Raw genomic sequence first — 13,480 nt, 5'->3', positions numbered from 1 at the left:
AACATTGGAATAATTTAGTGTTTTCTTTTGGGGGTAAAAAAAATATTTTTTAAAATCTTCTTTGAATGATTTATGGTTTCTATCATTTCTAAAGATTTTTCCCCTTTTATGTGTCTTGTTTATGGTTCTGGCATTTCTATAATGCCTCAGCTTAGCTGATGTTTTTTCCATTTTAACCAACTTCTAAGGTGGTTCTGTTTGAATTTGTTTTCCAACATTTGTGTTATAGGGATTTACATTTTCCATGTATAGCCTTTGTTTCACTGCAAGCTTCCAGAAGCTTTCTGGAAGCTGATTTAAAAGGATTAAAGGTTTCTGTTTTTCAGTCTATAAAAGTGGTCTTAGAATTTTGGCTCTAAAAGAAAAAGTCAATTCTCCAAAAATCAAACCCTAACCCTTCATTGATTGTGTTTTTGGAACAGTGATAGAACATGATTATTTTTTGAGGAGAGTTTACAAATTTAAGTTGTGTTCAACTTAACTTGATGGTGGGCTCTAGCACCACCACCATCATCATCATCATCATCATCATCATCATCATCATTATCATCATCACCACTATCATCATGACTGATTTGTTTGCCTTTGTTGTTTTGTTTAACCTTGTACAGTTTCTCATCAACCTCCCTCGGATTTGGAAAGGTTTTAATTTTTTCAAATAAGCTCTTAATTCACATTGTTCTCCTTCAATCATCTAAGTCCTGCAGTAACGCCCTTGTGGGTTTCTTTTCTCGCATTTTCCACATATTGTTCTAAAGTCTGAAGTTGTTTCAAAAACAAAAAAAAATCTATTTCCTAATAGTGAATACTCTTGACGTGAACCATTAAAGGTTCCACATGGAAGCCTACAGTATAATTCTTATATTAGAAAGAGTTCCCAGTAGAACCCTGCTTTAAAGATGAAAACCCTGTGAATGTTCACAAAACAATGACCGTCACACACTCAAATTACAGTGAGAGAACAATGCATGAGTAAACTGTAGTAAAACAGGTAGAAAAGTAGAAAACAGGTTCTGTACTTGGTTTATTTGATAATTAAAATGAGTTTTTTGAAAAGTTTTTAAAAGCTTTTCTGGGGTAAAAGCATTCACACCAGAATGGTTCCTCAGAGGGTGTTTGGATGGTTTAAATTCTTAGATTTCAAAAAAGAACTCTTTTCTGGGACTTTTTGAGAAGAAATTCTTTATTTTTACAGATCTTTTAGATGTTCCTAAATAGAAACGGTGAATTGAAACAGTAAACCTACAGATTGTATCCATTCCAGAAGGAAACACAGATAATTCATCCAGATTGGTGTTCTGTGCATCACTCAGGGCTAATTATGAAGCTTGATTGAAGTGTAGTTTATTTATAAAACCTGTTATTAGCATCTGTTCCTACATGCAGATCATAGAGATGGTAGTGTGTACATTACTGATATTGTACCTTATAAACCATAGTATGCTATTCAGCACTTATGCATGTGTTATGAATTCTTTATGACAATTCTAACAGTGACAAATCCAGAGTGCAGCTGAGGGCAGCGCTTCATACTGCAATGTTTATTAATTATTTCATCCTTCACGTTTGATGGGCTGTACAATAAGCTTCCACTACTACAAAATGTCACGTACAATGCTGAGAACATCACACTCACACACACACCCCCACACACAAAGACAACACACACACACACACACACACACACACACACACACACACACACACACACACACACACACACACACACACAGAGAGAGAGACAAAAGATTCTTTCGTTGGCAGAATCTGTCTACTCTCAATGTGACATGTTAAAACACAGCTCTCGGTAATTCCACATTGTAGGAGACAGCGGAAACGCTTCCTCTGTCCGTGGAACCTCCAGGAGGGACGGACGAGTGACACGTCAGGGAACAGCGCATAATTATTTCAGCTACACCAGAACACCAGGCAGGGTGCATCTGCCAAAGAGAGATAGAGAGGTTATTTGCATAGCTAATGACCGAGCCAAACTGCAGAGATACACAAAAAAATAACAAACACAGACACCGACAGGCCATTTTTAAACCCCCCAGGCGGCCTTGCGGAGAGTTCCGTCCATCTGCTTTAAATAGGGTTCTCACGTTAAGAATCATGGAATCTTTTTTTGGTGATTTTGGGTACAAACAGTTCAAGCTGAAAAAAAGAAGAGAAAGTTCTATCCGGAATCCTGCATTAGAACCTCTTTGCAAAGGTTAGTTTCAGCACTTTGTAACTGTCAGTGGTCCGAGTTAAATATAAATATAAATTGATCAGTCTGATAGATTTGTAGGAAACTTGCTGTTGTATAAGAGGAATAAAACACAAAAATGGGCTCATACTGTATGTGAAAAACAACTTTTTCTGGAAGTGACTCTGCTTCATCACACACACCTCAAATAATCATCGATTATTTTCACATACCAGCATGCCCCAAAGGGTTTTACACTGACAACAGTGCAGAGCTGTTATGATAGAAGTACTTTAAATACTTTAAAAGTAAAAAAATACCTCAATCCTAAGGTTGCATTTGTGAGTGAAAGTGATTTGACAATTTTGAAAAAAACAAGTAGAAGACACGTCAGGTTAGAGGCCTGGTTACAAGTTATAAATTCTCTAATGAATACGTCTCAAATTTGACTGAAGATTTCATATAAAATAAGTAAGCAAGTAAGCGAAATAAATATATAAATAAAGCTACATGCTGGGTATGATAGATTCTGAATGAGATCAGCTTAAAATCCTGGTTTGTGTTTTGAGTGTTATAGACCTAGAAGCTAATGGCCACAGAAGGTGACGTGTTGCTCACACTGCTGTCACTCCTGTGTGTGAAAGCACAGCACGTTATAACGGAGGAAACGAGTCGAATCTTCCAGCATGACACACTTCATTCACTCCTTCAGTATTCAGCTCCAGGAGGGGGGGGGGGGGGGGTTGTTGGGGGGGGGGGATGAAACATGAATCAGGAGGGCAAGCTGTGCCATCTGCGCTAAGCTAACGCTACATCATAAGCAAGTTTTGTATCAAATTAGACGTGCTACTGCTTCCATCTGGACCTGATGAAAGTCAATCCAGCACACACAGGTAGACTAATCAGGATGCTAAGCGCTGAGACGAAACATTGCGTTTGATCGTTCTGTGTTTTATTTTTGCCTTGATTTCTGGTTCATATCTCATGGTAGAAGATTTACACAACAGATGAAATATATATATATATATATATATATATATATATATATATATATATATATATATATATATATATATATATATAGTAGAGAGAAAGAGAGAGAGAGAGAGAGAGAGAGAGAGAGAGAGAGAGAGAGAGAGAGAGAGAGAGAGAGAGAGAGAGAGAGAGGTTTTTCAACTATCTATTAAATATCATTCTACAGAGCAGCTTGGCAGTGCATTAAAATGCATAACATTTAAAAATACTGTATGATGTTTTGTTTTTTTTAATATACAAGAAAATGTCAGACTGACTTTTACAAACAAGAAAAGAAAAGAAAAGAGAATCAGGATTATAGACAGGGATTTGTGTCTTCCATAAGACACTGTATGTAATGTATTCCAATGTACCATGTCACTTTGTTTGTGTACCTAATTTACATTTACTATAATTAGTATTGTATGAACTTATGGTTCACTGCAGTCGTTGCCATTAATTTTTTTCTCTTCCTTGTTTGTTGCCCGCTCACACTAGCTCTGGCAGGCTGGTGTTCGGATCTAGGTTTATGTTTTATAGACTTTACTGTATTAGCACTTTATCATTGTTTCTTTGTGCTTACTTTTATTTTAAATATATCGTCACTCACATCTGACTCTGCCTTTCACATGGCATTTTCTATACATGATATATGCTCCTATACACGACATAAACTATTAAGCATTAATAATAAAATGTTGACTGTAATGTTTATGCATTATTGATATACATGTACATCATTTGGCAGAAGCCCTTATCCAGAGAAACTCACCAGTAGACTATATGGACAAAAATATTGGGACACCTGAACTTTTCTGTCATATTTGTTTTTTATCCAAACTACTAACACAAATCTGAAGGACACAATTGTATAGGACGTGTTTAAATGCAGTATGAGCTTCTTGAAAATATGCTTTACATGCTTTGGTGAGGAAGATCTTGAGTGGCTCGCTATAGAGCTCTGATCTCAACACTACTAAACACCTTTTGGGATGAACTTGACCTAATTTTACACCCTCATGGCAGATAAAAAAACAATTGTCCAAAATTATAAGAGCAAACTGGATCGGATTGAAAAAATGCGATGCTCAAATAGCACATGCCATACTTATGACCAGGTGTCCACAAACTTTTGACAATATAGTGTATCTGATTTACACAAGGGTTAAGGGTCTTGCTCAAGGGCCCAACACTATCGGTTTTCTTATGCTGGGATTTGAACTCATGACCTCATAATCAGAAGTCAAAGTCCTTAATCACTGAGCTACCACATCTACATCTGTTATGTCCTTGTTATACATCTGGATGGATGGATGGATGGATGGATGGATGGATGGATGGATGGATGGATGGATAGATAGATAGATAGATAGATAGATAGATAGATAGATAGATAGATAGATAGATAGATAGATAGATAGATAGATAGATAGATAGATAGATAGATAGATAGATAGACAATGTGACAGTAAAGCTGCAGAACTCTGATTATGTTTTAAGGCTGGTGTCATTAAGCCATCACGACACGTCCGAGCACATGCGTCTGCGAGGATTTTCTCAGGAATAAAGAAGACGCCTAGGGTGATTTAATCGTTTTCCCAGCGGACAAACTCGTGGAGGAAATTGATTCCCGGAATAGATGAGCATCTCATGTAATGGCTATGAGTCATCTGTTCCTTGTATTCACAACATTTCGGCAATATCTGGCACTCGAGCATCACTCAGTCTCTCACAGGTGAAGCAGGATGCTGCTGTAGGTCTTCTTAAAGAAGACACAAAATGACATGATGACTCTGTCTCATGCTACGGCTTTATCGATTCCTGCAGCCTGTCAGGTTCTCCTAGCTGGACATGAAATATAAATTATATTGCAGAAGAATGCTGGTTCTTTCACAGGTTGATGTTTAGATTGCCTGACTGGTTTTTCAGTGTGTCCCTCTGGAGAAACCTTACAGTTTAAATAGACCTCTACAATAAAAAGCTCTAGAAAGTGCCCTTTTAGAACGTTTCATGTAGAACCTTTAGAAAACCCTTTTGAATCTTACCTGGAATGACCAAAGGCTGGGCTTTGGTTACACTTCTAGTTCTCTGGAGAATTACAGGCTCTAGGCTTCTAACTGCATCTCAAGTGATTCCAGTCATGACATTCCGGTTCACTTAGAGCTGCATCCATGCAACCAGTGTTCTAAAAGGAACCATTATCAGGTTTGAATATTTAAACATGCCGTGGTACAAATTGTAAAGAAACGCCTCCTTGGTCAAACTAGCATGCTTAGCTTTAATAAAAATTACCGTCTCTGCATGAAATGCTTTCATCTTTTGCCCAGCTGGTCTTGAAGTTGTTAAGATTTCCACTTGCATTAGTGGAAATGTGAGTAAGTGTACTTACAGAAAGCTCAAACACACACACACACGCACACACACACACACACACACACACACACACACACACACACACTGATCACACGGTACTTAGCAGGCGAGCTTTAATCCGAGCCTAATCATGCCTCAGGTGGAGCGTCAGAGCTGTAGTGAGCGTGATGGTTTCATCATGGTTGATCAGGACCTTCTCTCCCCACCACCTTGAACCCCCTCCACCCCCCTACACACTCACACATACACAGTCAGGAACCCTGATCACTCGTTCTGGCCCTGACAAGAAGCGAAGTCGTTAATTCATCGTGCAGGGCTTAACACGACATGTTAGGCTGGAGAGTCGCTCGTTACAGCCCTGGTGATTGCTTCTCGGGCCGTCGTAAAGCCGTTGCGATGCCGTTGGTTGTCATATTTCCTCCTGAGCTGACAGTAAAATCTCCTGGAGAGCTCTGCAGCGGGAAGGACGATAAAAAACCCAGCACCGTTCTCATACAACCAACACAATGACACACTCGCTAAACTGCTTTGCACCGGCGCATAGGCAGATTTAGGTCTTCTCGGCTTCGCACCGGCGCTAATGAACAGACGTGAGCTGCTTAAATGCTGCTTCTTACAGAGAGACACGCTCCTGGTGGCAAATAAAGCATTTTTCAGTCCCGGCGTGATTTATGTGGAACTGCTCTCCTACTTCACTTTCAGCGCTCTTAATTCCTTGCGGTGACAAAAGTAAAGTTTTAGTAACCTTGTGATCAAGGTTAAGATGAGAAGCCTGTGTTCTTCCTCTTTTTCTCATGTTCAATTGAATCAGTTCAACATGCAAGCGTTAGCATGTGACGTTGCCTAGGCAACCGGGATAATGACTCTTTCCCCTGAGAGCGGTGATTTAACCTGAATGTTTGTACATTGAGATTAAAAGATCGGCGCGTCTGGTGTGAGCGCAGACCCGAAGGCCACCGTTAATAAGGCGCTGAAAAAGGACCTGTGAGATATCACCTATTAATCTTTTATTATTTCCTCTCTGATTAATAATCAGTACTTGAGCATGCTAATCTAGCAAATTAAAATCCTATTTTATTTGTATTTTTTTAAAGAAATCCAATATATAAGAAGGAGAAGACAACGCACAGTGAGGAGAAGGCATATCATTAATTTGGGCTCATTTAAAGGGTTTTCATAGCAGTGAGATTGTTGTGAAGTTGCCGTGTTAATAAGAAAGATCTTTCATATGGAATGATGGCACAATTAGGAGAACAAAAGTGCAAGGTGTGACAATTTAAGCGAATGTGCTTTGTCAGTGTCTTAGAACAGCACCTTTGAGACAACATATGCATGAAAATACGCTTATGAAACGACTGCGCCGGCTACTTGATGTCTGGATTTTAGTGCTCGCACACATTTGCCTTGTTACCATGTTCCCCAGTGACCCAAATCCCACCAGGACGCTGAGTTTCTAGGCCAGGAAATAGAATTGAAGTTTTCTGAAGAGAATGTCCTTAAAAAATAAAATTACGCACAAAATAAAAACACCTTCTCTAATATCTTAATGGCTGTTGTCTTGGGTCGCGTTTCAAACAAGTGCTGAGCATCAAAAAAATTTGCAAGTGTCCCTCCCTTCCAACCCCCTGCATTCTCTGGGAGCTCACATCTAATTTAAAAAGGATATGAAAAAAATCCAGCTTTGTTTACTCATTTGGTGTAAAGTCCCTTAAGACACCTCCCGTTTCTGGTACTGTGCGATATTAAACTGCTAAAAACGGTAACACTGCTATTAATTGACACAAATACACATGTTCTGTTGTTTTACTTCCTGTTCTAGTTTTACTTAAGTACTTACTCAAGTTCTACAGCAAAATTATTATTTGCATGGGGAAAGTTCCTGGTACTCAGAGTTGGGTTATACATGTACTTAAACTAAAATTTAAAGCTCCATGTTCATGATCATTAAAATCACCTTCATACCTATGAGGTTGCCAGATTTTCCCTAAAAGCTGTCTGAAATGGAATTATTTATAACGTTTCATTTTAAGCTATTTGGTGTATTCCCTTTTTCAGACCGAATTACAAGTGCGCAATTGAGGATTAAGGCGTTTGCTCAAGGACCCTGCAGTGGTAACAAGGTTGTCCTGGGATTTTGACCCACCCGTCCAATGTCCAATGCCTTAACCACTTAGCTACCACCTCCTTAGCTACCATTTGCAGGCATCTAGACCACCGCCATAAACACAAAGCTGATACAAATCAGAAAATATACACCTTTTTATTTTAAACAGAGTAAAGTCTAAAAGCTATCTCATTCATCGCCACTATATTAGTGCTTAAATAGTGCTCACATGTTCTGACATTAATCAGTGAGTTAAATAAACAAAATGGCTTTCACACTCATTATTGAGCAGCACACAGAATAGCACCTGATCCAATATAGAATCAGAATTGCACAGAAATGAATGAATGATGAGATTTTAAATAGAAATTCTGATGTGTGTGCAATGTGTAGATTTTATCATACTATTCTAATTGTGCTGGAAAGAAAACATGCTTCTGCATTCTGCATACAGTAAGTAATTGCCTGCTTGAGACAATGATTCAAATACTGTGAGAATATTATTAATTATTCAGTCCTCAATGTTTTTGCTTGTATGAGTGTATTTACAGACAAAACATTTATTTTTATGTAGCATCCTGTAAACCCCCCCCGCCCCCCCCACACACACACACACACACACACACACATGCACACACACACTGTTTTAGACAAACTATGCCCTCATGTGTGTAACTCTCATGTGACATCGAATAGTACTTTAGTGTTTTTACTGTAGTTTTGTCTTATCACAGAGTTTATTTCATTCTAGCTTTTTTCTGAGTGACCATTCTGGAATTTGTTGTGTCTGACCTTTGACTTCAAGTACTGGATAGTTGGATAGTTGTTAACTGAAATGGTTTACCTTCTCATTACTGTATTCTCTGGTCCTTATGAGCACCTCAGTCTTTTCCCTGAACCACCTCCTCCATATAGACACTGATTAAAATAAAAGGCAGGTCTATGATGATGACTATTAAACACACACACACACACACACACACACACACACACACACACACACACACACACACACACACACACACATACACACACACACACACACACTCTTTCAAACCAACTACCTGCATGTCTTCTCTTACCACATCCATAAACCTCCTCCTTGGCCTTCCTCTTTTCTTCCTTCCTGGTGGCTCCATCCTCAGCATTCTCCTATCGATATACCCCATGTCCCTCCTCTGCACGTGTCCAAACCATCTCAATCTCGCCTCCCTCGCCTTGTCTTCAAAAGTAGCTTAGCTATCATAATCTAGTTTTATAGCTGAATGTAACACCTGTATGCTTTTGTTTAGCATGTACACTATATGGAGAAAAGTTTGTGGACATCTGAATATAAGATTTGTATGCCCTTTTTGAACATCCCATTGCACCTATTTGCTTTTATAAGCCACAAGGATGTTACTCAGGGAGTAAGCGTTCTAATTCATCCCAAAAGTGTTCAGTCCGGTTGAGGTCAGAGCTTCATAGCAGGCTATTTATGATCTTCCACTCCAAACCATGTAAACCATATCTTGATGGAGCACCGACTCTGTGCGCAGGAGGACTGTGCACTATTTAGTCGTTGTGGAAGAAGTTTCTTTTGTTTTTATTTAATTATATATTGTTAAACATTTTGGATACCATTATTGTGTACGGTCGTTGCATAAACTAAGCCGAACTCTTCCAACTCTATGATGGGAAAAAAAAAAAAATCCACTTTACCCAAAGCATTCTGATCTCCAACAGGGAGAGGGAAAGAGAAAAGAATGATACAGAGACAGGCAGACAGATAGATAAAAGAGTGAATGATGGACAGCCTGGATGGAGAATCTAAACACTGCCTGGAAGCACAGGACCTTGTTTGGCCTTTAGAGCTTTTGTCGAGCCGATCGAGCAATTCAGCTGTCATGATAAAACACGGGCATGTTAGAAACACTCCACCGTAGTCCACTCCAATCCCAGCACTAATGCTTTCGCTTGATGGACGAGGGGTTTAAACCCGATTGGACAGTGTGGGGTCTGCATTGTCTAAGCAGCAGGAGCTCCGATTAGATAGAAACTCCCTCGTCTGTCTTTCTGCTTCACTCTCTGTCTACTTCTCTGTCTCACTTTCTGTCTCTCTGCCTCTCTGCTTTACTCTCGGTCTACTTCTCTGTCTCACTCTCTGTCTCTCTGCTTCACTCCCTGTCTCTCTGCTTCACTCTCTGTCTACTTCTCTGTCTCACTCTTTGTCTCTCTCTGCTTCACTCTCTGTCTATCTGCTTCACTCTCTGTCTCTCGGCTTCACTCTCTGTCTACTTCTCTGTCTTACTCTCTGTCTACTTCTCTGTCTCACTCTCTGTCTCTCTGCTTCACTCTCTGTCTCTCTGCTTCACTCTCTGTCTCTCTGCTTCACTCTCTGTCTTACTCTCTGTCTACTTCTCTGTCTTACTCTCCAGCTCACTATGTGTCTTTCAGTTTTTTTTTCTCTGTCTATTTCTTTGTCTCACTACTTTACTTTGTCTGTTTCTCTTTCTGTTTCTCTGTCTCTCCCCATGTCTGTCTCAATGATTCACTCTCTGTCTGTCTCTGTGTTCCATTCTCTGTCTGTCTTTCTTTATCACTGTCTGTATATGTCATTCTCTATCTGTTTCTCTGTCACACTCTTTGTTTGCGTCTGTGTCTCTGTCTCATGCCAATTATTTTAGGATCGTACACTGTTTATTATCATAAAGCTGCTGGACAATTGATTAGGATAACAGGGCTGTGCATAAATAATACCCACTCTCATGTAACATTAGATAAGTGACAGCATTTTGTGAGTTCATAAAAGCAAAAAAATTGTGTTTTACTAAGGTAAAGACATGATTTTTTAGGGGTGTGCTATTTTTATTTTAAATTAGTTGTGCAATTAATATAATAATAGTAATAATAATTATATTATAATATTTTATTATTATCATTATTTCAGATTATATATTTTGGTAATAGTACAAGCTGCATAATAATTCATAATGATCTTAAAAAAGGCTATAATTAACGTGTAAGATAAATTCTGTTGACTGTAATATTCAGGACTGGATCAGGGTTGCCATATAATACCATTTTTGGACATTTTTAATCTTGAATATTATGTTTCCAATCAACTGTATTATTTAACAGCAATGGTATTATGTAGGATTTATAATGAGTGCACTCAATTTTCCAATTTAATCCATGTTTGAGGTGGTACTGGATTGAACCATGTAAAATACTCAGCTGAATATATGATTTATTTTGTTTGCAGCTCCACACGGATCTAGACGTGGGAAATACGAACATCAGGTACGTTCTGGCGGGAGAAGGAGCAGGAACGATCTTCGCCATCAACGAGCTGACAGGCGACATCCATGCCATGAAGAGGTTGGACCGTGAGGAGAAGGCGGAGTACACGCTCACGGCACAGGTCATCAACCGAGACACCAACGAGCCCCTGGAGCCTCCGTCAGAGTTCATTATCAAAGTGCAGGACATCAACGACAATCCACCACAGTTCATCGAGGGGCCGTACCAGGGCTCTGTGCCTGAAATGTCGCCAGTCGGTAAGTAAACAATGAGGTGTAAATGTCCGAGATAAACCAAAATATTAAGATGAGCATAAATTTTTTTTTAAAAAAACTTGCAAACTATTATATAACGTATGCTATCAATAATTGACGACACAATACACAATATCAATACTATATACAAAGTTTACACACCCTTGTAAAAATTGCAGTTTTTTGTAATGCAAAAAAGAAACACCCTTGCTGTGTTCAAGCAACCAACACACTTCAAGTAAAAATATAATAAACAAATAGAAGTGGAACATAATAAAGAAAAACTTGAAAAGTATCTACACCCATTCACTAAAGCATTTAGTTTTTTTAAATAAAAGTAAAAATAACTTTTGGTTCTTATTTTTCTTCCACTCTTTTATGAAAACAAAGAAAAATTTTAATTAATTGCACAGACTTCTTCATCATTTGACAGTTTTTTTCTATCAGGGTTCTGACTGGCCCATTCCAAAGCATTGATTTTCTTCATCTGAAGCAACTTCCTTTGTTGCATTGGTTCTTTTGTGGACATCCTTTGTTGGGTATCATGCTGGTTTTCTACCTGAAGCTTGCCGGATTTGTAGCTATCCATGATTCCCTTTATTCCTCTTTTCCATTTCTCTCTACCCAGTCCATGCTGACCAGAAGTACCTTTAAACCATGATGCTTCCACCACCATGTTTCTCTGTAAAAAAATTATGTTAATTGGGTGTTAATCTGGATTGTTACTGCAGCAACCATTACTATTAGAAGTATGTAGACACACTTGTAACTTGGTTTCATCAGAGCAGAGCACATTTTGCTAGATGGTTTGTGATTTTTTTTTTGGGCGGGGGGATAAATTGCATCTGTTTAGACATTCTAACCTGCAGTCCAAACATGTAAAAAATACAAAAGGTTGTTGTCACATGGACGGATTGACCAATTTCTGCCAAATATTTCTTAATGTTATTGTAGGTCACAAAAAACAAAGTAGGTTTGCTTGTTGGATCCCTGATAAAGTATCAGCTTTGGATATTCATTTCTACCCTGGTCTAATCAAAACCAATTAAGCCACAAGTGGATTTTTTGACTTTCAAAACCATGGCTTCACCAATCAGATGGCAACAAGAAAGAATAAAAAAAATCATACAGAAATAGATGATCTTTATTAGGATTAAGGTTAATTGCAGACGAAACTGAAGACAGGTATGGTAATTGGGTCTGAACATGAATGGTGTTGATGGCTAAATTAAATTAAATCTGGACCAAGATCAGACATCTTTTCCTGTTTTTTTTTGTTTTTTTTTAAATATTAAAATAAGCCTGAAATTTTTGCAGGGGTGTATAAACCTTTTAGATACTTTCTATACACAACACAATTCACATGGCTCATAAAATATTTCCTGCACGCTGTACAACACACACTAATTACTATTTGTGTCAAGCTTTAAAGCAATCATTACATTATATTACATACAAACAAGCTAATGTTTTTCAAATTCTGTCAGTGTCTAAATAAATGCCTTTTTGTTCAAACAATTTGGAACAGTGCATTGATTTGTTACTCAATGCTACATAAAAAAAAATCTCATTTGAACCTTTTCACAGGCTAGCAAAGTGATTTTCCCATTATTATGTTTTAAATATATTTCCTCTGTAAGTTTTTTTATCATTTGTGAATTTACAGTAGATCTGCACCAGCTTCTGAACAAAACTGGTCATATATCAATTCGAGGCTTTTAATTAAATAGTATCGCAATCAATATTGTATTGTAACATGTGCTATTGCATTGTAACATATCACATGTTGCTTTGAATCATATGGTATCACTGTATATTCATTGCGTAGTATCATATGGTACCACAAGGTCCCTGGTGGTCTAGTGGTTAAGATGCAGCGATCCCACCGCTGCGACCCGGGTTCGATTCCCGGTCAGGGAACCATCCCCAGCCACTCTTAGTGCCGGTCCCAAGCCCGGATAAATTGGGGAGGGTTGCGTTAGGAAGGGCATCCAGCGTAAAACATGTGCCAAATCAAACGTGCGGAGGATCCGCTGTGGCGACCCCTAACGGGAGAAGCCGAAAAGAAAGTTTAGTATCATATGGTACCACAGAATAAATCATATCATGTTGCATTGAATCATGTTCATGAATGAATCATGCCACATGGCATTCTAACATATTTTAGCAGGTTTAGTGTTCAGTGTTATCAGCAAATTGAGAAAAGCATTACTTTATGAAACCAAATCAGACCTTGTGGAAGCCTCACACCAATAATAATAATAA

At 38.4% G+C, this 13,480-nt stretch overlaps 1 protein-coding gene across 2 annotated transcripts in view; it reads left to right on the top strand.

The window, feature by feature from the left end:
- Positions 1–13,480, top strand: part of cdh8 (cadherin 8) — a 136,618-nt gene that overhangs the window by 49,247 nt on the left and 73,891 nt on the right. For both annotated transcript variants that reach the window (XM_083550863.1, XM_083550864.1), the window contains exon 3: positions 10,924–11,218. In XM_083550863.1, coding sequence (XP_083406989.1) covers positions 10,924–11,218 — 295 coding nt within the window. The remainder of the gene's footprint in view (positions 1–10,923; positions 11,219–13,480) is intronic.

Source organism: Silurus aristotelis (assembly GCF_946808225.1).
Source record: "Silurus aristotelis genome assembly, chromosome: 9".
Taxonomy (NCBI): domain Eukaryota; kingdom Metazoa; phylum Chordata; class Actinopteri; order Siluriformes; family Siluridae; genus Silurus; species Silurus aristotelis.
The sequence above is the reverse complement of the archived record's forward strand: the minus strand, read 5'-3'. Positions and strand labels throughout refer to the sequence as shown.